At 30.2% G+C, this 24,780-nt stretch overlaps 1 protein-coding gene across 6 annotated transcripts in view; it reads right to left on the reverse strand.

Moving 5' to 3' along the window:
* LOC143042037 (transmembrane protein 131-like) overlaps positions 1 to 24,780 on the reverse strand; it is an 81,804-nt gene that overhangs the window by 17,698 nt on the left and 39,326 nt on the right. For 4 of the 6 annotated variants that reach the window (XM_076214261.1, XM_076214260.1, XM_076214258.1 and 1 more), the window contains exons 11-31: positions 23,653 to 23,761; positions 22,353 to 22,458; positions 20,757 to 20,907; positions 20,163 to 20,333; positions 19,348 to 19,458; positions 18,854 to 18,883; positions 17,448 to 17,570; positions 15,848 to 15,952; positions 14,770 to 14,856; positions 13,006 to 13,158; positions 12,188 to 12,263; positions 11,436 to 11,553; positions 10,888 to 11,023; positions 10,255 to 10,364; positions 9,395 to 9,473; positions 6,750 to 6,922; positions 6,226 to 6,365; positions 5,369 to 5,564; positions 3,404 to 4,296; positions 2,738 to 2,877; positions 2,012 to 2,220 (exon numbers count right to left, since the gene is read on the reverse strand). In XM_076214261.1, coding sequence (XP_076070376.1) covers positions 2,012 to 2,220; positions 2,738 to 2,877; positions 3,404 to 4,296; positions 5,369 to 5,564; positions 6,226 to 6,365; positions 6,750 to 6,922; positions 9,395 to 9,473; positions 10,255 to 10,364; positions 10,888 to 11,023; positions 11,436 to 11,553; positions 12,188 to 12,263; positions 13,006 to 13,158; positions 14,770 to 14,856; positions 15,848 to 15,952; positions 17,448 to 17,570; positions 18,854 to 18,883; positions 19,348 to 19,458; positions 20,163 to 20,333; positions 20,757 to 20,907; positions 22,353 to 22,458; positions 23,653 to 23,761 — 3,416 coding nt within the window. The remainder of the gene's footprint in view (positions 1 to 2,011; positions 2,221 to 2,737; positions 2,878 to 3,403; positions 4,297 to 5,368; positions 5,565 to 6,225; positions 6,366 to 6,749; positions 6,923 to 9,394; positions 9,474 to 10,254; positions 10,365 to 10,887; positions 11,024 to 11,435; positions 11,554 to 12,187; positions 12,264 to 13,005; positions 13,159 to 14,769; positions 14,857 to 15,847; positions 15,953 to 17,447; positions 17,571 to 18,853; positions 18,884 to 19,347; positions 19,459 to 20,162; positions 20,334 to 20,756; positions 20,908 to 22,352; positions 22,459 to 23,652; positions 23,762 to 24,780) is intronic. The other 2 variants (XM_076214262.1, XM_076214259.1) reach the window with 1 other exon arrangement.

Raw genomic sequence — 24,780 nt, forward strand, 5'->3', positions numbered from 1 at the left:
GATGACACCTGCCAGTTGCACATGTACACCTTACAGTCCTTCCATTCACTGAACATACTAGACCAACTGCTTATAGTATCTGAGATATGGACTTGACCACCAAAACTTAACCTTGTTCACTGATCCATGAAATGTGGTCGAGGTCAAGTGAAAACTGTCTGACGGGTATGAGGACCTTGCAAGGTACGCACATACCAAATATAGTTATCCTATTACTTATAATAAGAGAGAATTTAACATTACAAAAAATATTCACATTTTTTTCAAGTAGTCACTGAACCATGAAAATGAGGTCAAGGACATTGGACATGTGACTGACGGAAACTTCCTAACATGAGACATCTATATACAAAGTATGAAGCTTCCAGGTCTTCCACCTTCTGAAATATAAAGCTTTTAAGAAGTAAGGTAATGCCGCCGCCGCCCCCAGATCACTATCCCTATGTCAAGTTTTCTGCGACAAAAGTCACAGACTCGACAATAAAACAGACTGAAACTTCGCCTACCTATTGTTTGCAAACATCCAAGCAAACATAGCAAGCACGTTGATCAAAGGTTTGCTTTGCATGCTTTTATTGAAGAGCTGTAACAGTGCAAATTGCATAACTTTTAATAGCAATTTAGATGAAATAATGCAGAATTGAGTAAGAAATCAGTAATCCCCCCCTCCCCTGCAACCATCTGAATTTTTCATCAATTAGACTGTCATGCCTTAACATTGAGAAATGAAATGAAATGAATATTCTTAAACCATTTTTCAACTGACCACCTCAAGTTTTCTTTTTCTTCATGCATTCACTATCAGACAGAATGAACTTATCAAAACAAAGCTGCTTTAAAATACAGTTTCAACTTCAGGAATTATCATTTCACATTTACAAGTAAAGGCATCAAAAGTATAGAAATTGTGCAATCCATTAACATACATGGTCCCATATAAAGTGACCATTTTTGGCAGTTAAAAAATGAACAATGTTTTCATATGAAACAGAATAAAGCAAGGTGCGCTGAATAATTAACATCTAAATAAAAATGAACACTTTGGTTTTTTTAATTTATAAACCTGTGTAGTACAACAATTAACGTGGAACTGTATCCACCTTAGATAAGCAATAAGAAAATAAAATCCCACAGATAGATAGAAATGCCACTTTTACTTACAATAATATACCAAATTTGTTAATAATTTGTTCTACGCTGAAATAATACAATTTCATTTACAAATAAAACAACACAACAGAGTTCGACATTTTCTTGAACTGTTTTTACACACTAGAAGCAAACACATTATCTTAGGTTGAAATTTAAGTCAAGTAAAATCTGATAGCTTCTGGTACATAACATTAAATTTTGATTTTTATTGGGAATTAATTACTCAATACATTTGTTATATTCTGTGCTCAGAAGTGTTACTTTTTTTTGTTTAAAATTTGTATTCAACAGTTGAGATATTTCTTTTTTTTATGCTTTATGTATCTAAAAATTGATATGGTTGTATATCATCTTTTTTTGTCTTGTGGTGTCTTTCTTAAGTTTTCGGCATCCTTCACTATGTAATAATTGCAGCCAATTTTGTGCAATTGGTGGAGAAAGCTGGAGTGCCAAGAAGAAAACCAAATAAAAAATCAGTTTCAATTAAGATCCTAAGATCAGAGTTGTACACAACTCACATTGAGAAGTCTTGACTACTAACATCAAGAGTTGAAAGGCTAATGCATATAATGAACATGATAGATGAACAACTTAGACAACTTGCCAACAAGGCTCTGTATATTGTTAAATCTATTACCTTAAATTGGTTTAAATCTATTGAAAACTTACTAACTTCAAAGAAATTGTAAAGCAAAATATAAACAACATTTTCAATCATGCTAATTTAAACTTGATCTTTCTTTTATCACTTTTTCGTTGAAAATAACAAAAGAAATTTAAATTTTAAAAGTTACAAGTTATAAATAATCTGCAACAACACAGAAAATACAGAAAAGCCCAAAGTGTATTTGCTCCTTACCTAGGCTGTAAGATATTTCCACCATTACATGTAGCATCTTTAGTAGAGGATTTGATTCTGTTATAAGCCTTGGATTTAGATGTAAGTTCAAAGTCCTCATCATCGTCATCAATATGGCCGTGTGAATGGACTGGAGTCTTGGATTTTTTCTTTGATTTGGTTGGTTGAGGAGGAGGCGGTTCTGGTGTAGATTCTCTAGCACTTGAACTCTAGAAAAGTATCAAAATAAATCCAACATTTTATCTTTTTCGGCAAAGTTAAAAAAAGAGTATACAAGTTTTGGCATACAAATTATGTTGCTACTATAAATTCTGACATTACTGTATCTTTTATCGCAATAATAAAAACAGTGTTTTCAGTTAGGTCATCAGGTAAGGTTGAAAGTCTGATGTAAAATGAATTATAAAAATGTCAAAATGGCACAAACCTAAGTAGGGAAGCCTGCTCAGGACTTCAACGAACATGAATGCTGTCTATCTTATTTGTTTTCATCAAAATTGTTTAACATGTGTAATGTTTGGTTCTTTTATAGCAGACTAGACAGTATGAGTTTTGCTCATGGTTGGCTGTATAATGACCTACAGTTGCTTATATCTACATCATGTGAAATCTGTTGAAAATTTGTCTCATTGGCAATCATACCACATCTCCTTTTTTTTATAAAAATCTGAATAAATATTAATTCCAGACTCTAAAGACATAATCATAAGGTAAAAACCTAGATACCTTTTCATCCCCGTCACCATTAGACGATTCAGTGGTTGTAGAAGACGTATCGTCCTCCTGACTTATTCGGGAGACAAACACTGGTATATGTAAACTCAGTTCTGCCTTATTATTGTTCTTCTGTTTCTTCTTGGATTTTCCTACAAATTCAACATTCAAAATCAAGTAATTTATAAATAAATATATTTGAGACAGATAGATGATAGTTGTTGGTGTTTAAAGTCACTTTTATCATTATTGGCTATACATGTATAATGGAGGCCAGTAAGATAAATATAAAATATAAAATATAATATGTATGAATGTAAATAAGATTTTCCAGACTGTGAGACCCTATATCTAGCTTACCAGCTAATTAAGCTATTGCTCCACATTCGTAATTTTCAATTTTGGTCAAGTTGATGCTACAACAGTTTTTCACTTTTAATTTAAGTTAAGTACAGATAACAACAAAGAAACTCAGTGAAGACATTGCTTTGTAGATTAGTACATAAGAAAACTGTGAATGAAATCTTTGTTTGACAATCAAACAAACAAAGTGAATGCAATATAACCTCATTCTTAGAGTGGGTGCCTAGTATTGAATACTGCCATCATTTGTGGGATTATCTATTAGGAAATTTGCAAAAATTGATCATTTAAACATGAAATATAAGTAACACATACCTTCGTAACTGGATTGTTGTCTCAATTTTTCAGTTGTTTCTACATCTGTTGTCATGGTAACAGGTTGTTTATTTTTAGTATTGTTTTTGTTGTCATGGTTATTTAGTTTCGAGGAAACCTTTTTGTCAACATGGTTTAACTCCTTGCTAACTTTCCTGTCATGGGTAAGTTGAACCTCTTCAGCACTACTCTGACGTTTAGCTGCCTTTGTTCGCTTTGACTTCTGCTGCTCAATGGATTTCTCAGAAATTGGAGGGTCAACAGGTTTACTTCTATCGATAACACGTGTACTTTTGCTTTCGACATCTTTATCCCGAGAATTCTGACGGTTAATTTTAGGTCTGCCACGATTTGAAGGCTTCGGGGCAAAGAACCTTTTAGCAACTGTTAAAAATGTTGTGAAGAATGACTTCTCCTCTGTTAGCTGCTGTTTTTCTTCTGTAAATCTGTTTGTGTGTCCGTTTGATATTTCTTTGATTGGTAGAGTGATATCAGGTGGTTTAGTAGGAATTAAAACCTTCTTCGGTTGTACCGGAGTATTATTGTTATGATGTAATCCTGCGACTTGTTTTAAATCAAAAACTTTGGATTTATCGTAAGGATTTTGGTTAAGTGTACTATTTTTAACTTTTCGACGAATAATATCAGCAACAAAAATTCTATCAGCTTCAAAATAAGCAGCAACTAATATGCAGAATAAAAGGAAACCCATAACACAAGTTATTGAGTAATATAATACTGGTTCCCAGTTAGGTCTGGGTAAAGCAGCAGAACACTTGGACAGGGTATGAGGTGGAACGGTAGCTTGTAATGTATAATTAGCTGAACCACCCAGGCTTGTAAAAACTGTTAAACTCCGTCTTATTCTTGACATTGTAAAATCTGGAGTAAAACTGAAAAAGAAATAGATATACTTTAATTTATGTGTCAGGTAATTATTTTGCCTGATTAAATTACAACCTACAGAGTACTAAATCATTCTATAATAATCTGTGTGTTGTTGCCCATTGTGTTTCTTTTTTCTACATTAGCTAGAGGTATAAGGGGAAGGTTGAGATCTCACAAAACATGTTTAACCCTGCTGCAGAATTTTCTCACTGCATTGAAGACCAAGGGGTGGCCTTCAGTTATTATCCGCTCTTTGCTCTGGTTGTTGTCTCTCTGACATATACCACATTTCCATTTACAATTTTATTATCTAGAACATAAATAACTATGATAACATGCTTAACCCTTTCACCGATTGCTGCCCAGACAGAAGCTACTCTGAAACGATGGCTTCCCTGGCTACTGAAGTGGGAGATCTTCATAATAAATGTCAATAAAAACTTGTTTGTAGTTATTTGTGTATTTATTATCATTCACTGACACCATGTTCACAGTTTTGTTCATGTTTTGATAATTTTTTCTTCATAGAATATTCAAATTTTCGGCATAATCTAGGTGAAATTCTCAAAATTCTGCTCTTAGACCCCAAATTGTAATTTTTTAACCCAAAACGGCAAAATTTTGAAAAATTTTATGAGGCTGTACAAATTCATCACACTGAACGATGTCAATTCCAAGTGTTTTGTACATAAAACGACATTTAATGTCAAAAAAGTATACTAGTTTGGCTTCAATTCTTCCATATTCTTTCTAAAAAAAAGTTCCCTCATTTCAAATTCTCGTAAATTCCGTAAATTTCGTCAGATTTTGACACACAAACGGAAGCGCCATGTTTACACTTTCATCTGGGTATTCATCAAAGAAAGATAACTCATGTTTGCACGCTTTGAGCGGGAAATATAGAAGAGGTATTCCGATCCAGGTAAAACGGGACTCATCGTCAGCTGTCTGAAGTGTGAATCCTGGTAAACCGGGACTTATCGGCGAAAGGGTTAAGATGACCTAAAATTAAAGTCCTTGATAAAAGTTCCTGTTAATAGACAACTTCAAATTTGTTTTAACTCAAAGAATACTCACGCTATATCTATTTTTTTACTGGAATTCGGTAATAATTCAAAACCATCACAGTCTAAAACTTTATAACCATATCCTTCACAAGGAGAATTATTAATGGCATAACCATGCACATAAAATGGTAATTCTCCTGTATTTTTTAATGTAAATGATCTTCTTACTGTAAAATTAGGAATGGTATTTTTTGTTTGTTTCTTTCCTGAAATATAAAATGTAATTAAACATTTATGCTCTGTTTTGTTTTTTATTTAAACATCAACAGAAATTATATACAATCATAGAAAAGTCCATACATTTTTATGAAGAATATAAAATGTAGGGATCAAGTGATTCATTAACATAAAGAGGGTACCTATTCAATTATTAGAAAAATTTACAACAAATCTTTACACAATTTTTGTTGTCAAATCAATCTTTATCAACCATAGAGTGCTTGAGTAATTAATTGAAGATTATGTCACAGTAGGATTACCAACACCATGACATTAAATTGTTCATATACAATTCAAATGAGAGGAAAACGAATAAAACAAACATACGATAGATTTAATTGTTAAATCTTCAAACATCAATAAATATAGTTAACAACTAAAAGAGTTTGCCATCAATGATGATGTTTTAAAAGTAGTTTGTTTTAGAAATGAAAAGATTCTTTCTGTCCAGTGTTTTGTAGGATGCAGTTAGGAAACTGTTAGCAATCGAATGTCTTTTTTGTGGAATTTATTTATCGTTTTTATGTTCAACTGTGACAAGTGTAGAATAACTCTTTATATTGATCATACTTTTCAATACTACTGTCTGAAAACTTGAAATCATACTGGATGTTAAATTACAATGTAAAGTTTCCCTTAAAAACTTACGATCACAATTTTTTAAATGTTTTTCTGTCATATCAAACTGTAATGGTATTCCAGAGCCTGGTTTTTTATTACTAAGTTTCATTTCTCCTCTGCCACCCTGTCCTTGTACGACTATTGCATCTATTATTGTTAAATTATTTCTGAAAACAAAATATGAATTATCAAATTAGGCAGTTGACTAAAAAAACATATATAAGATATTCCAAAAATTAATTTTATACTGATGGGTTTAAAAAAAAAAACAACAATTTTCAAATTTATCAAATAATAAGATAAATCACATGTATTCCTTTTTATCATTTATAATAAATTCTGAAGTCCAATATTCTTGCAAGATATAATAATAAGATTTTTTCTATTATCTGTTCCCAAATACATAAATTTCACTTGTAACATAATTTCATGTTTGATATTTTATACCTCACATTCATACTTATAAGTCAAAGTAAATATGGATTTCTTTGAGAAAGATAAAATTCAGGAATATTGGTCATATTTTTTACCCTAATCTTTTAAATCCATACCTGATGAGTATTAAAGATGTCCTGGAGATGTCATCACGAGGCTGGAAACCAACTCTTACTTTGACTTTAACCCCAGGTTGTAGGACGGTAGTTATACTGTGTTTATGTGGTTTTACTCCTAGAGTACTTTCTATGTGTTTTCTAAAACCGGGAACAGGATTCTGTGGATTAGGCTAAAATGAAATTCATAAGGTGTTCATTTAATGATTTTCTAAAAAAAAAACTCTCTAGAGATAACTTCTTTTATGGGTGTCTTCTGAAAAACCTTCTTACAAAGTCCTTAGGCCAAATAAAAATATGTGTGTGGTTCCAGTAACCCTACCGTCCCTACTTTTTCATCTAAAAAATAGCTTACCCTAAAGATTTTATTGTCATTTTTCATTAAGCACTGTTAAAGTCAGAATGTTGCTCCCATAGACTCAATGTAAAAAAAAAAAAAAAAACATAAAATAAAAAAAAATCCCTACCTACCTACCCTAACTTTTTTTCAGATGTAACTGGAACCATTCATACTTTTTTATTTGGCCTTAAAGTGGGAAACTTCCTCTATTGTAAGCTCTTTTGAGAGAGGCCACACCACTTACAAATACTAAGTTTATAATGAACAATGTTCTAAAATAATTACTTTCAGGTAAGAAGCATTAACCGAATAAACTTTTTTCAAATTGGCAGTCACAAATAGATGTATTTACACTTGTATGCAAATCTGTTCGCCATAATGTAAAATCACACAAGTTCCAGTAAACTTTGACATCATAATTTTAAAAATTTGATGTCACAATTAAAAAGTGATTGTTGCTTGACATAAGGTTATTAGGAGTAGATCTAAGACAATACATATACCATCTAAAATGAAATATTGGTGTGGTTGGTCATACAAAATTTTGTTTTCTTATTTTGCCAAACCATCTTTGGCTGTTAAACTGATAAAAATTCCAATAAATCATGTCTTGAGGGAAATAATAACTCCTGTTTGGAATATTTCTCTATTTAGATAGTTAATAACAGTACATGATACTTAGAAAGAGTTAGAAGTGTATAGCTCTAATTAGCAAGATAGTTAACAGATTAATCAAATACTAGAATAACAGATTCTCCAATCTAGGCTTGAACCTTTACAACAGACCTGATAAACATATGCAATGTATATATCTGCAACCCAACAGTCCCTATAAGTGCACCTCTTTTCATAATAATATATCATCTTGTATAACTGGCAAGCAATAAAATATGTAAAAATCTAGCTTTTATTTTAATATTCGATAATAATACTAGAGTTTGTTTTTTACTATCTAGCTTTAAATCTGCTATGAAATTTTTTTTTCCCATGGATTTTACATGTTCCTTCTTAATCTACCACATCAGTAAGAAAAATGTTACATTTCTCTAAACAAATTTCTGTTCTCACACAAGTTTCAGAATTAAATGTTGAGAATGAGTAAATGTCATATTCCATGTGACACCCCTACATAATTTGTTTCTGAGATGATTTTTTTTATATATTTAATTGGTACCATTTTTTTGTGGATTTAAGAAATAAAAATTTTCATGGATTCTTGATTTCTTTGTTTGGACAAATTCTTAATACAAATGTGTCTGCATTTTGTATTTTGTATAACACTTTAATTTGTGGTTTTTCCTATTCCTAAATTAAGAATCCCACTAAGGGACAGTTCTACAACAACAAGGGGACCAAGGGAAGGCAAGGTTTTATTTGCAAATATGGGTTGGTTTGATATAAAATGCTGTACATATAACTTTTTAATGTGAGTATCCAAAATTTCTTTTATGGGTGGTCATTTAACTCTTTAATTGCCTTGTATTGGTACAGATTTTAAATGCAATACCCTAAAGCAGAATCTCATGAATAAAAGTAATTAATGTGTTGCAATAAACAGTAATGACATTTTACTATATGTTTAGAGGAATTGATTATAAAATAAGCACATTAATTTTTTATTTGAATCATGTTAACCCATGGAACATACTAAAATTTCATAGCTTTTCCCAGATAAAAGATTATAGCTTCTATCTGCCATAAACCAAATATAAGATCCTTTAAAATATGAGCACTTACTTTTTTCTTTCTATTCTATTTGAATTTAATGTCAAATCATTCAGTTAACAATAGTAGAAATTAATTATGTAATTCAAGATTTTTTTTTTATTATTACACATGCTAGAATTTCAAATGCATATTTCAAATATAACAGGTATTTCAGTTACACAATCAAACAAAGAGTCAAAAAAAAAAACAAAGCCTAAAGTTCAGAATAAATATTATCACTTTCAAAAAATTTGGAAAACAATTTCAAAGAAAGTTAACTGAGAATTGTTTCCAATTCAACCCAGACAACTATTTGTCAAACTGATTTTGTTTTGCAAAACATCTGACCCAAACGTTTTAAGTGATATTAACCAAATGTGTCTTAAGTCAAATCATTTTCTTGAAATATATTTCAAGTTTCATATTTGCCTTCATAAAATGAATTTCATTTAGAAATTAAGCCAATAGTTTCCTTGTCAGGGTTTGAGAATGTTTCAAGCAGTATAGTTGCTTTCAAAAACAGACTTCCATTTTCATATTCTTTTTTGTTCCTGAAATTATATACATCCACAAATAACTGTCTAAATATGATACTTACATTATATTGTTCTAAATCTGGGAGTGTAAAGATGTCTAAATCATCTGTTTCTATCATATCTGATATATCTGATGTTAATCTGAAATTGTCATTATTGAAATTAAGCATCTCATATGATTCTTCCTGTTCATGGCACTAGTGAAGGAGAATCTGCTTTCTCTTCCACAGTACCTAATATCATGAATATTAACAATTATTGTCTGTGGGTTTGGATAAAGAGATATTTATATATGTAACATACCTTTGACTAAGTATTTCTATTATTGTCTGTGGGTTTGGATAAAGAGACATTTATATATGTAACATACCTTTGACTAAGTAATTCTATTATTGTCTGTGGGTTTGGATAAAGAGATATTTATATGTAACATACCTTTGACTTAGTAATTCTATAATTGTCTGTGGGTTTGGATAAAGAGATATTTATATGTAACATACCTTTGACTAAGTAATTCTATTATTGTCTGTGGGTTTGGATAAAGAGATATTTATATGTCTGTGGGTTTGGATAAAGAGATATTTATATGTAACATACCTTTGACTAAGTAATTCTATTATTGTCTGTGGGTTTGGATAAAGAGATATTTATATGTAACATACCTTTGACTAAGTAATTCTATTATTGTCTGTGGGTTTGGATAAAGAGATATTTATATGTAACATACCTTTGACTAAGTAATTCTATTATTGTCTGTGGGTTTGGATAAAGAGATATTTATATGTAACATACCTTTGACTAAGTAATTCTATTATTGTCTGTGGGTTTGGATAAAGAGATATTTATATGTAACATAACTTTGACTAAGTAATTCTATTATTGTCTGTGGGTTTGAATAAAGAGATATTTATATGTAACATACCTTTGACTAAGTAATTCTATTATTGTCTGTGGGTTTGGATACAGAGATAGCGGGAGTATCTGTATTAAAACTGGAACATTCCCAGGATTTTCTACTATAAAATCTGACACCTATAAAAATAAAATATTTCATACAGAATATATAAGCATGAAGTGCTACCTTACATTTAAATATAACTAGCAGTTTATTAAGAAGTCTTCTCAGTAGAGGGAACTTCTCTTTTTAAGAAATTCTGTTGAAATAAGTAACATAGTAAGTGCTATATTTTATCTTTAAAGCATGAATCCAGCTGTCATACCCTTTATACTTGAAATAATGTAGTTTTAGAAAGCAGCTAGGTTCAAGTTGGGTTTCTTAATTTTGACAAATGGCGCAAAATTCTTGAACAATGCAATGTACTATAATGAATTCTGGAAAAAGTTCTATCTTTGTTACAAATGTTAAATGGCATGTAAGTGAAGACCCATTGGTGGCCTTCAGCTATTATCTGCTCTTTGGTCAGGTTGTCATCTCTTTAACATTTTCCCCATTTCCATTCTCAATTTAATGATTTTGACATTTAAGCATGTCAAACAAAAATGATTATGTTTATGAAAGTCTTACAAACAGACATTGAGTATAAAGAATACTTACAGAAGTATTACCAATCTGTGTCAGAGGGAATTTTATTTTCTGTTTTCTGAAGAGGGACGGCCAATGTAAATGTGATTGAGCTGAGAATAAAAAACCTCTCACTTCACTGGTATCTATTTCTATTGTAACATTGGCTCTGTAAAGACAAAAAAATATTGCCACTTTCTTTAAAGTTAACTTTGTCACGAAACATAGACAAAATCCTCTTACACTAGACAATACGAAAATATCTGTCTACATTTAATGATGGAAAAAGCTACAAAATCTTAAGATAAAAAACAAATAAAAAATCTGTTCTTTTTTTCATGATCAGAGTTTTATTTCAATTAAATTTTCAAGTATTCCACTGTTTTTAGGTAGTATGAGACTAAACATAGCCCCTTCATTTAACATACATGTTTTTCTACTAATTTTTCATACATTAAATGAAAGAAAAAAAAAGACCATATATGACCCAAAATAAATATTTCCTCCCTACCCTTTAACCTTTACTTTAATGCAATTTTCCGTTAGTTAAACTTTGTCATTTTAAAGTTTAGTATACTTACGTATTTTGCTCAGATTTTTCTAATTTATCCCACTTCTGTTGAAGTCTGGTAAAAAGATATTGATCTGTATCCGCTACTTCTTTATCTAAACCCAGGCCAGACAACCACTGCTGACCAGCTTAAAAATTATAATGGCAAATATTGTACAAATGCAGTAACCACTACAAAAATATGTAGAAATAAAGTATTACAACTTGCATGTAAATTGCATACATTATCCCATTCATAACAAGTAAAACATCTTGAATTCATAAGCATTTACTTATCATCACTATTTGCAAGTGAATGTGTTTGTTGTGTACAAACACTTGACAATAATCATAGGTGTGACTATTTTTAATTTCAGTTTCTTATACTGCTCTATACCAGATATGTCATATGGACATTTTTTTTTGCCTAATAAGTTTTAGGCTTAAAGCTATAACTATTAAGTTTGACATTTTTTTGTATGTTACTTGAAAATTAATTCATCTAGCGATTTTTTTTAGAGTGCATCTATATATATGCGCCTAACTATGTGAAAAATGTCCATCACTTCTTAGTCATTTGGTTTGTGGTAGAGGGTTTTCTCATAGCATTGACAACCACACCATTTTTTCTTATTTTTATAGGTTATTTTAAGCTTTATTGTTTTTCAAAAAGGACAATTGTAAAACTTCTTTTAACAAACAGAGAAAATTTAGTCCAGTACATGACTCCTTTTCTTTTCCTACACAGAGATCAAACCCTTTCTTTTAAACATCCTATCTTACCAGGTGTATTTGTCTGTAACCCAACATAACAATCTTCTTTACACTCCCTTTTGGAATCAAAATAAATATTTCCAACCTGAAAGAAAAAAATACATATTCTTGTTTAAATAGAAGATTAATTGAGTTTTCTGTGCTGATTTTCAAATTCATCTGTAACATTGTTTAAAATAATATAAAGATTTAACATAAATTTCTGTAAATCCAATTAGTCATGTACTTGTAAAAGAAGTTACAAGTTACTTTTTCCATATCATATACTGTAAATCAACATATTTTCGCGGATACTTAATTTCGCGTTTACACCTTTTTACTACACTTCACATCAATTTATTTTTATGATTTTCTTATATACTTGATGTATTTGATAAGTTATACATATTTTGCAATGATTTAAATATGCGTTATTTTTCTATCACGAAAGTCGCGAAAATAAAACATTCGTGAAAATTGATTGGTGTACAGTACATCTGAAGGAGGTAATTTCCCTTAAAATATTTGATCCACTCTGACCTGTTAACTTATCATTTATAATTGCTTATATACTTCACTAAAATCTGACAAGAAATACAGGCATGAGAGGGTTTACTAGATCAGACATATTGCTTTTAATATCTTATGTTTCAAGCTGTGCAGTTCAGATAGGGACAATACTGTTCCCTTGCTTTTATTAAGTGCATATCCAATCTTTTTCATTTACTTTTCACACAAGGTTTCCAAATATTGTGTAAATACCATTGAAGAGAACAAACATTGTCAGGGAAGTTCACTGATGTCAAATGATACTCAGTAAAATGAAGCAAAGTAACATATTTACTTACTATATTGTTTTTAAAAGGTTCTAATAAAATTCTTTCATTATTTGGTGGTTCAAAATAAAATCTTGTGTCTGATGGTTGAAATGAAACACTGGTAACTTCCATAAAATCTCTGAAAGAACTATAAATCTGCAGCACTTTATACGGATTTTTCCCCTGAAAAGAAAAATATCAATATTCATTCACATTGGTTGAAGCATTTCTTGCAAATACATAACTGTTATAAACTTTTAATAAAACAAAAGTTAAAGCTACACTATAGATATGAGTGCTATGAAATCATTTCAAAATTTATATCATTCTGTTCTTGTCAGCTTTGCTTGCTAATCATATTCTAACTCAATTTTGTTGACTTTATTTTGTAGTTCATCAAGAGGTACAACTAAAATGTGGCAAAAATGTGTTTTGAACAGATAAATGCATTGATGGAAGGTCAGTGATAGACCAGGGCTTCCAAAAAATATTTGAGCCAGCCGGACATTTCATATCTGATCCCGATTTCAATCCCTTAAGTCTTTAATAGTCACAAAAGGCAATTATGGTAATCAGATGGCCATTCCAATGATTGACATTACGTTAAAAATAAAAACGATTTTAAACTTTACTTTGATATGATATGAATTTGATGTTAGGATGTTACTGTTAAATTGGCAGTGCATCATTCAAAGTGTGCACATCAGCGTGCTCCTATCTGCCTTAGACTTTTTATTTGTGCAAAATGACATTGTCAAAAACTTTACTTTCGTTTTCAACCGGATGTTGACTTTACAATGGTAAAACATGGACCATAAACGATACGTAAAATCCGTGTACGTTTACAAAGCAAGATTGAGAGAAGAAGCTCTTTCCACGTTATTTCTTCAAAACAATACTTGAATTGAACGTTAGATACAGGTATCAATGATAATTTTAGCATTTTTAAAGAAATGTAGGATGCATTATTAAATTTCCCACCTGTGCACATGCGCACACGTGTTCCAGTTCATACCACGTAGTTCTGACGATTTTTTATTTAAAACCTTTTTAAATTTTTCATCAAATCATGTTGATAAACTAATTTCTAATAATTTTAATCTTTTGGACTAAATCAATTAGATACAAACTGCTGAAACGTAAGAAAATAATTGTGAATAAACCGATCAATTTATACGATGTCCGGTACTGAACATAGTTCACCTGTCACCTGAACAGGTAGATTTAACCTGTTCAACTACTAATTAGCCTTGATTAAAATGAGAATGTATTGAAGTAGGTGTTGTTTTGATAGTAATTAATCATCATGTCACATTTATGACAGGAAATGTGTTGATGTTAAAGGCAAAAGGTTGGGTCAAAAAAGATCGTGAATTATGTAAAAATGACCGAAAAAGCTTTGAAAACTAAAAATTATATGACCGTTTCATGCTTTGCTCAGCCGGACTTTTACTGGACTTTATACAAATGACCGGAATATATGACCGTTTTGGAAGCCATGTGATAGACCAGTATAAACTTCTTTAAAATCCAGGTTGTTTAGAAGGGTGAATATTGTAAGATCACATTGGAAACAAGTATATGGTATTTGAGATTCCAATTACTTTTCTTCCATAAAGCAAATACTTTAATAAATGTGTCTAAGAGCAAAGTCAAATCCAACCTCACTCCTATCAAGACACATGCAGAATCATTTTCAAGATCATCTTCTGAGACAGACTTTGCTAATCAAATTTGACTGATACATGTTCATAAATATGAATTAAAACTTTATAGACTGGACATCATACTTACAGGAAAAACTCTTTCAAAAATAAGTTTTTCAGGAATAGTATTTAAGCTACCATCTGAAGTTCTGAGGGTTACTGGAATCCAGATATCCTAAAACAGAAGAAAATATTTGAATAGGAAATATAAAGTGATGTAAGGTATATGATTGGTTTATATCTAATACTCTGGTAATATTAATTCGTATTGCATTCAATTATTTGTTCACAATATTCATCAATTGCAAACATTTCTAAATTATTTTTCTAGGCTTGCAAACCTGAACATTTTTTATTCTTTTCTGACAATGCAGGACATTTTTTCAAGAATCAATCAAAAGAAAGTTAACAACAAGAATGTGTCCATAGTACACGAATGCCCCACACCCACTATCATTTTCTATGTTCAGTGGACCGTGAAATTGGGGTCAAAACTTTAATTTGGAATTAAAATTAGAAAGATCATATCATAGGGAACATGTGTACTAAGTTTCAAGTTGATGTAACTTTAACTTCATCAAAAACTACCTTGACCAAAAACTTTAACCTGAACTTTGCACTATCATTTTCTATGTTCATTGGACCATGAAACTGGGGTCAAAACTATAATTTGGCATTAAAATTAGAAAGATCATATCATGGGGAACATGTGTATTAAGTTTCAAGTTGATTGGACTTCAGCTTCATCAAAAACTACCTCGACCAAAAACTTTAACCGGATGGACAAACGGAGGCACAGACCAGAAAACATAATGCCCCTCTACTATCGTAGGTGGGGCATAATAAAATGTAAGCAACTAAATAAATATATAATTATTCTTAATGGGTATGGATTATATATAGAAATACTTAAACTGAGTTATTTATTTAACCAAATTTTTATAAATATTCTACAACTTTCAACATTTCAAAATTCAGTAGTTTAACCCTTTGCTTTCAATGTTAGTACATGGCATCATCACTTAATAAATATGAAAAATCAAACAAGCCAGACATCCTTAAATGCTTAAATCCTCTTTATTTGAATACTTGTCTCAAAGGCAATCATACCACGTCTCCTAATTTTATATATTTTTGTCCTGGTTTCCCAGAAACAAAATAAATACCTCAAACTGTGTAGTTATGAGCATATCTGAAGCAAATATCCCCTCATAATCAGGAGCTGTTAAATTGACACTAAAAACAGCAAAATGGTATGGTGATATTTTTAACTGAAAAGTAAAGAAAAATATGACAGGCTTAACAAATTTATATCAATGCTGTTACTAAATTGCTACACATGCACCTACTGTGTAATACAATAAAAAAAATTAATGTTTAGTAAATACATGATTCCTATGTCATGTGTATGTATCATCCTCCTATCTATAACATATAATCAACATCATATTATTAAGGTGGCTTGTTTACACCTATCAAATTATAATCAACATCTTTTAAAGTGTATTAAACCTATAATCAACATCTTTTAAAGTGTATTAAAACTACCAACATCTCGTACAGTGTATTCTCTAGGTAAAACTTATCCAATTCCCAAAATTCTTTGCTTTTTTTTATTTTTGATCTGAGTTGTTTTTCATGCAATCTTCAAAATTATATTCTTTAAAGTGTCTCATTGGCAATTATACCACATCTCCATATTTTATGTTCTGTCATTGAATATCATGGGATTGGTCATTTTCCTATATGGAGTATGTAAATATTCTTGAAATAACACTGACGATCTTTACAAATACCATCCAATTACAATCAATATTATAGGGTTATTGCATGAATATTGGGGAATATTGTCCCGAGTAGAATTCTATATTGCACGAGCTTGCGAGTGCAATATATGTTCTGCGAGGGACAATATTCCACAATATTCATGCAATAACCCTATTATTGTATAGCAATACCATAGATGCCAACCCCCTTTTGACACAATCAGTAACAAACTATCAAATTTTCCGTATTTTTGAAAAGTTTTCAGTAATCATTTATAAACGTGCATTTACCAATCAAAATTACTGACGAGTGGTTGCAAAGTGATGTACACTAAAATTTGTCATTTAACATGTTGTCTGTAGTATGTATTCCATTCATTAATTGTTCAGATGTTCTCGACTCAAACATGTTTGTTTTGTCAAGGAGAGGTAGAGAAAGGGAAAAAGCTACTTAATAAAATGCAAGTTTGACTCTTCGGAGGTCAATTAGTTACCCAACAATAGGTTGATATCTCCCGAGAAACCGGAAGCATTAGATTGGCGTTTCCTAAATACTGGACCCGGACGGAAAAGTAATGATAAAAATTCGTGTTTTACAAAATTGAACGTCGATGATTGGGAATCCGTAATTATTCGACTTTGACCGTAATAGCGTAGTTTATATCGCAAAATCGGAAAAACTAAGGAATAATCGTAATAGTTGGCATCTATGCAATACATTTTTGAAAGTAAAACTTAGTTTAAACTAAGATTTTGTCGTTGATGACGATATGAATTTTAAAGATTTATAGCACTAGTGCAATATTAGAATTTATTGCACGCTAACTTTGTTTACTTTGTATGGGAAATATTATATTACTATGCAATAAAGGAAGGTATTGCACACAATTGTTTATACATAGATATAAAAAGATGTGGTATGAGTGCAAATGTGACAACTTCCATCCAAGTCACAACTTGTAAAAGTAAATCATTAAAGGTCAACTAAAGGTTAACATACCCAATTATAATCTACGTCTGATGTATTATGTTCTCTAGTTAACATTGTACCATTCCCTTTCTCCATTCCTAAAAAAGTCACTGTAGTACCATTCATGTCTGGTGTTATCTCCCCTATATGAACCTACAATAAAAGTTTAATTAGAATGGTACATAAAATCATCATCAATGAATTTGTACTTAATAAGTAAGACAATGGGTGTCAAAAGAGGAGCAGGAACTGCTTGTCCTTTCCGAGCAGCTGAGATCACTCCCATATTTTGATGGGTTTGGGTTGCTGGCTTTAGTGTTTAATAAAATGTTTTGTGTACTTGTTAGTCTATTCTGTTGTCTGTCCTTTTTTGACATTTTTCCTGCATCTTAATGTCACAACCTCATTATTTTGTGTAAATAATTCATTGTGTTTTGATAATGAGTTGAGCAAACAGTAACACATAATTTTCAATACAAAATTTTGTGATAAAAATTTCATTTTAAAAGATTAAATATTTTACGATGTGCTTGCATTGCTTAAAAACAAAATTTAGTAACCACACTGGGGAATTACAGTATTACGTAAGTTACTCACTGCCCAAATTTTACTTTGTCTGCAAGTTTTGGTACTTAGCATTGTGCACAAGTTTTATAAAATTTGGATGAGGAAAACATAAGTTATAGTGTGGAAACAAAATAGGATGGAGAGTAAAAAATAACACTTAATTCCACCCATTGACTATGGTGGGGCATTAAAGATACACTTTTGTTAAATAAGAAAACTGGTTGATATCACACATGTATCTGAACATTGTCTTCCCAAAATTCAATCCCACCATTCAGAATTTGTTTTGTACAAGTCTCTCTAACAGTATTCCTTTGGAAATTGTGTTAGCTATATTTATAATAAATGCACTTTGTCATAAAAAAAAAATCTTCAGATAATAAAAGATATAAACTAGACATTATTCCTATAGCATAAGCAGTGTTGTGTACTAAAAAAAAAGTCCTCATATAATACCTCACACCAATATAAAATATGTTAGAATACGTAGTGTACATTTTTATTTATTACAAGTATATACTCAAAGATGGCCTAGTATAAGCTTAAATAAATCACCACTTTGTCAAAAACAAAAAACAAATAATAAATGTTATAATTTCACTACAAAAGTTTAAAACTGTGAAATAAACTTCTAATGCAACTTTATAGGTCATTATTTCAATATACATTTTTTAAATAAATATATGTAATTTGTTCTGATGATAATTTTTGATAAATTGAAAACACTTTAAAATGTTTTTGTGATGTATTGTTTTTTTAATTTTTGAAAAACAATTTATTAAAATTAGGTGATAAAAATAATATTGTGTTTTGTCGCATTAGAAAGATATAATGTTAGTATGATGAGAACAGCAGAATGCAAAAAGTACCTCTGCTGAAGCATTTATTCTCACTTTCACCTGTAAAGGATACATCATTACATGCTTGGTGGGTTAATAAAAAAATAGTTTTATTTTGTATTCAACTGACAAAATGACAGAAAAAAGTATTATTTCATGCCCGTTTCATACATCTTCATCAGGAATACAGAATTCCCAAGAACAACAACCATATTTTGTTGGAGACTCAAGATCAGTAAAAATGCTTAATTGGCAGGGTTGGGGGATCATAGATATTTGAGGTATATTTTCTATATCATTTTAAAAATTATTTAACTAAGATTAATGAAAACATTTTTTTGACAGGAAAAGGCCTTATCAAAATTTTTGCAAATTTGTCATCTTTCAGAGGATAAATAAATTGCTACCAAAATAATGTGTGAAAACAGATAAAGATTATACGTCAAAATAATCCAAAGTAGCATTTCCATTATAAAGTACAATAATTATGGGTAATATTAATTTCTTTACTTATAACTACTTACATCCACAGGATTATCATTTCTGAGAGTAAACGTCATACATCGAGTTTCTGACATCCCCATCGTACCAAAGTCAAACTGACCTTTATATTTTTCTGGTCTATGTGGTATTACCTGAAATAAAGGCAGAATTATTGTTTACTTGCTATAAATAAACTCATCATAGATACCAGGACTAAATTTTATATATACGCCAGACGCGCATTTCGTCTACAAAAGACTCATCAGTGACGCTCAAATCCAAAAAAGTTAAAAAGGGCAAATAAAGTACGAAGTTGAAGAGCATTGAGGACCAAAATTCCTAAAAGTTTTGCCAAATACAGCTAAGGTAATCTATGCCTGAGGTAGAAAAGCCTTAAAAATTTTGTAAACAGTTAATTTATAAATATAACAATATCAATGATAATTCATGTCAGCACAAACAGTGCTGACTACTGGGCTTATGATACCCTCGGGGAAATAAATCTCCACCAGCAGTGGCATCACAATTTTAGACACATGAAGGCATGAAAAATTTCTACAAGATAATCCATTAGTATAATCAATATTCAAATAATTTTAAATAATTTTCGCAAAACAAATTCTTGCTGCCATGAAAACCAATTGCTTAACTTCCGCTGTTATCTGTTCTTTGATTGGGTTGTCATCTCTTTGACATATACCCGTTTCCATTCTCAATTTTATTGTTCAAAGGAACGATTTTTTAAAAATGCATATTGAAGTGATTTAAATTCTTTCCCAGTCATAAAATAATAATTAACACTTTGCATGTACTGAGTCACATTTGAAATTATAAGAAAGAATGTAGTTACACTTACTTGTAATAGACCATTGTATACTACTATAGGTATAACAAACTGTGAAGCGTTGGTATATAACGTCAAGTAGGTTGTAAAGTGGAGCTGTGTATCATTTGGATGAAATTTTAGTAAAAAAGCAGTTAATGTCTGTCTAGATTCAATACTGACAGGCTTGGTAAAATTTAAAATCTGAAAATAAAAAAGTTATTTGAATTCATTTTTTAAAAATACATTACATAAATACACAACAAATGACAATTTCTGGGGTTGTTAATTCCTATGTTTATGCATTATGCTTAATTTGGCAGATACAATTAATTGATAAAAAGTAATGAGTTGTTCCTCATTTAGGGTTGTCTTGAACTTGCAGTGAAGTACAAGATTTTGCTCTTTCATGAAAGCCTTGGTATTGCTTTGTTTTAGTAAAACCTAAAAATTGCATTCACCAAAACAAGAAGAATATATACTTAAGCCATCTAAAAGAGACTTGAAAGATGGCTATAACATTTTAATACCACTTTTCAGGTATTTCACAGTCACCTAATTCATAGTTTCTTTACTATATTTGCAATATCAAAGAAAATGAGAGTATGATGAAATAGTTATACTTACAGAAAAATACTGTTTGACAAGTGAAGGTATTGACACATTATAAACCACCACAGTAAAATTAAATGTGTTGGTAAACGTCATAAAACGTGTGTAATTCCATCTGTCTCTAGCACTAAAAAAATGGGTATTGTTGGCATTATATGCTAATGACCTGAAATAAGAAATTCAATATAAATTAATACCAGTGTTTCTGAAAACATTTTATTGAATATAAAATTAGTTCAATAAAAACATGCCTTATAATTTTTATTGTTTGTTCTTATGGTGTGCTGTTAGGCCACTGTCCTAGGTCAAGAGGAGGGTTAGACACCCACAAAGATATTTAATACTACTACACTTTTTATGTGCCTGTCCCAATTCAAAATCCTGTAATTCAATGATTGTAATCTATTGCTGTTAATCATAGGTGTTCTTGTTTATAGTTTTGTACATAAAATCAGCTCTTAGTTTTCTTGTATGAATTGTTTTACATCTGTCATCTGGGGACCTTATATAGCTTGCTCTTTGTTGAAGGTGGTACAGTGACCTATAGTTGCTAACTTCTATGTCATTGGGTCTCTGGGGGGAAGTTGTCTCATTGGCAATCATATTCCATCTTCTTGCTTCAAGCTGGTTTGTTTCTGGCCACAGATAAATTGTTAAAATGTGTGCTGTTTCTTTTCTTTATAATTAACTTGTTTAAAAAATTATTATATATATCACAATATAGTCAGTTTTTTGTTCATAATCCTACTATAATTACAAAATCATAAATGATGCAAAGATTTTACAACAACCATTGAATAGATGAATTAAAAGACTTCTTAGATCTAAAAAGCTGAATCTAAAAACTTCTTAGATCTTTTATAATATCAAATATTCTTTTTAGCAGCAATAAGCCAATATGGATTTTTTTCTTCAAATTAACCTCATCCTTATAAGCAAATGAAATACTGAAGAAAACTTTACTCTTTGCAGGATATATGTAAAATGGTAAAATAGTTTTTCTTCTAGTCAATTAAATTAGTAAATATTTGTTTTTTTAAACAGCAGAAATAAAACCTACTGCATACAGTGAAAACAATGTGTCACACTGAACAAAATTTAAGGGGGGGGGGGGGGGTCATATTTTCTTTTTGTAAAAAAGGACTAATATATACATACAAGCTTGATAGATTTCAATTTTAACATACTTTTTATTCAAGGAATACAATTAATTTACAGTAATTTTAACCACCTAAAGATGAAATGGTTAATTGAATATAAAGTCATTACATGAGGCAACCAAGCATGGATATGATTTTATGTGTTTTCCTTGATAAAAAGTATCTTAGATGGCATAAGTCGAACATTATCATAGGCATCGATTGACAATATATGAAATCAATTATTGATATGCCTTCATGTATATTGATCGACAACTAATTACTTTGAAGGCTTTAAAAAATTATATCTTGGAAGATTTTTTTTTATACATTAACATATACATAAAGTGGTATCTCATAAATTTCACCAATTTTTTGTAGAAAAAAAATTCTAATGGTGGTAACCCAAACAAAGATTGAAGTTCAGAAGCCTAATGCAACTTTTCCTCAGTTCATATAAAGACAAACTTACCCATGATAAACTGTTGCTTGGTATGGAATTATTATTTTTTGTTCACCATTTTTAGATTTTACTATAATTTTCCCCAACATCTGTTTTGGATGTAAGGCTTTTGATGCTAAAATATAAAAAGTTTTATCATGATATCTTTCCAAGTTGTCATATTAATTTGACCAAATAAACATATCTAAAGCAGCAAATTGACTCAAGGCCTTTTATATCTTACAATTTGGCCATTGATGAAAGCAGTACAGTGACATCCATGTATTTTGATCTTTAGTAGATAGTTGTCACATTGGAAATTTCCGGGCATCTCCTTATTTTCATGTATTGTAATTTCATTATACTTGATGCAAAATATCAAGGACAACTTGCTTAGACTTTAAAGGTGAAATAAGTGCCTCACTTTCCCATCCTCTAAATCTATTTTTAGCATCTAGTACTGTAGTATTCAAAGCAATCCTTACCTAGATAATTAGAGATTAGTTTTTTTTCTTCATTTAATGATGTAATACTCAACATCTTCCTGGTTAATTTGAATACTTTAGTAACACATGTTTAACCTAAATTTTATGTACAAATTACAAATATTTTTAATAGCTAAATCATAACAGAACAACAAGATCAATGGAAAACTGTTTAAATTACTAATTTGATTTGTACTTTTGATACGGTATTAATAACATAGTGTAGACAATCATACAACTTAATATGTGATAAAAATATGTCTATGTACCCATTATCAGGTTGTTAGCTTGTTGATATCGTAAAATATCAGTTGCCAGACATAATATGAAGCTTTTTGTTGAGTGAGAGAAGTGAACGAGATCAAAAAGCCTTCATATTGTGTCAAGTTGTATAAAAACTTTCATATTGTGTCGAGCAGCTGTATAAAAACTTTCATATTGTGTCGAGCAGCTGTATAAAAACTTTCATTTCGAATTTGAGAACATCTTTTTGCAAAATTGTATGTAGCATTCCCTGATATTGTAATAACTAAATTTGTCAACACTAGAATTGGCATATGCACACAAAACATTACTGAATCACAGTCAGTTAATGTGGTGACATGTTAGGTTATATGTGTACCTATAGGTCAACCTCTGATGTCCACTACATGTGTTTCAATGTATTTTTTATAGCAGTTGAAGGGACGCTTTCTTGAAGATTTGTTGTCAAATATTTAGGAAAAACCTTCAAGAAACTCAATTTCCCATAAAAAGATACCCTTTATAAACTCTTTTCATTGATCTCTTTACTCAAATCTAACTTATAAGTCTAAATATGGCTTCCATTCTGTGAAACGCTTTACCTTTGAATGTGACATGTGCTATCGTTGTATGCCGCACTATGTCTGGCTGTAATTTTGTTGGTCTAAACTCTATATTGATAGCATCGTTTGGTGGTGAAACTGATACACTCTGAAATTCAAAATTAACAACAAATTTAAAAAAAAAAAAATTCTTATCAAAGATTCCTCCTTTGAGCAATACATTTTTCATTGTTTTCTTGTAATATTTTCAGGTTTTTCAAGTTTTGTAAAAATTTTACAAATTATAAATTAATGTGCAATATGTATGCCTGAATGAATATGACAATAATATTAATTAAGATTGTAAATATAGTATCAATAATATATTACAAATGTCAACATATAGAACAACTTATCTAATATAGCTTCTGGACAAATAATTGCCTGCTGTCAAAAAGCCAGGAGTCTGTTATCAAGTTGCTGTCTTTTGTGCTGTCTGTCTCATTCATGTGTCATTTGCTTTTCGTTGCTCATTTTGTTATAAATAAGATTTTCTTGTTTGAATTGTATTTCATTTTGTTATGTCTAGGCTTTTTATAGCTGACTTTACTATATGGGTTTTACTCATTGTTGAAGACTGTATGACACCTTCTTGGCAGATAGCTGTCTCATTAGCATTTATACCACATCTCTTTTTGATCTTGTACAAAATTGTTATCTCAAAAGAATAATTGATTTTCATTTTTTGAAATTATATAAGTATTCATATGTAGACAAAGACAACATTTTGAAGTGCAATAATGACTATGTAGTAATATTATGACATTAAAACTTTATATTTTATTAACTAAAGATCAAGGAAAAACTTAAAAAATTATGATCATAAGATTAGCCATCTGCTCAAAATGATGAGAATTATATGAAAATCAGATAAATAAGTAGGAAATTTTAAGGATATAGGAAATCACCAATTTATGACAAGTGGGTGATTTTTTTAAAATAAAATTTATAGAAATTATGTGTTTTCATAACAAAAGAACTCATAACGCCAGAAATCTTAGGTTAAAACATTTAATTATTGTTTTTATATTTCACTGTATTATATAATATTTTGTGAAAAACACATGTCACTATAATAAACAATTTACTTACTTACTTACTTACTTAAAAAAAAAACCAACCAATTTT

This window comes from Mytilus galloprovincialis, chromosome 8, assembly GCF_965363235.1.
Source record: "Mytilus galloprovincialis chromosome 8, xbMytGall1.hap1.1, whole genome shotgun sequence".
Lineage (NCBI taxonomy): Eukaryota > Metazoa > Mollusca > Bivalvia > Mytilida > Mytilidae > Mytilus > Mytilus galloprovincialis.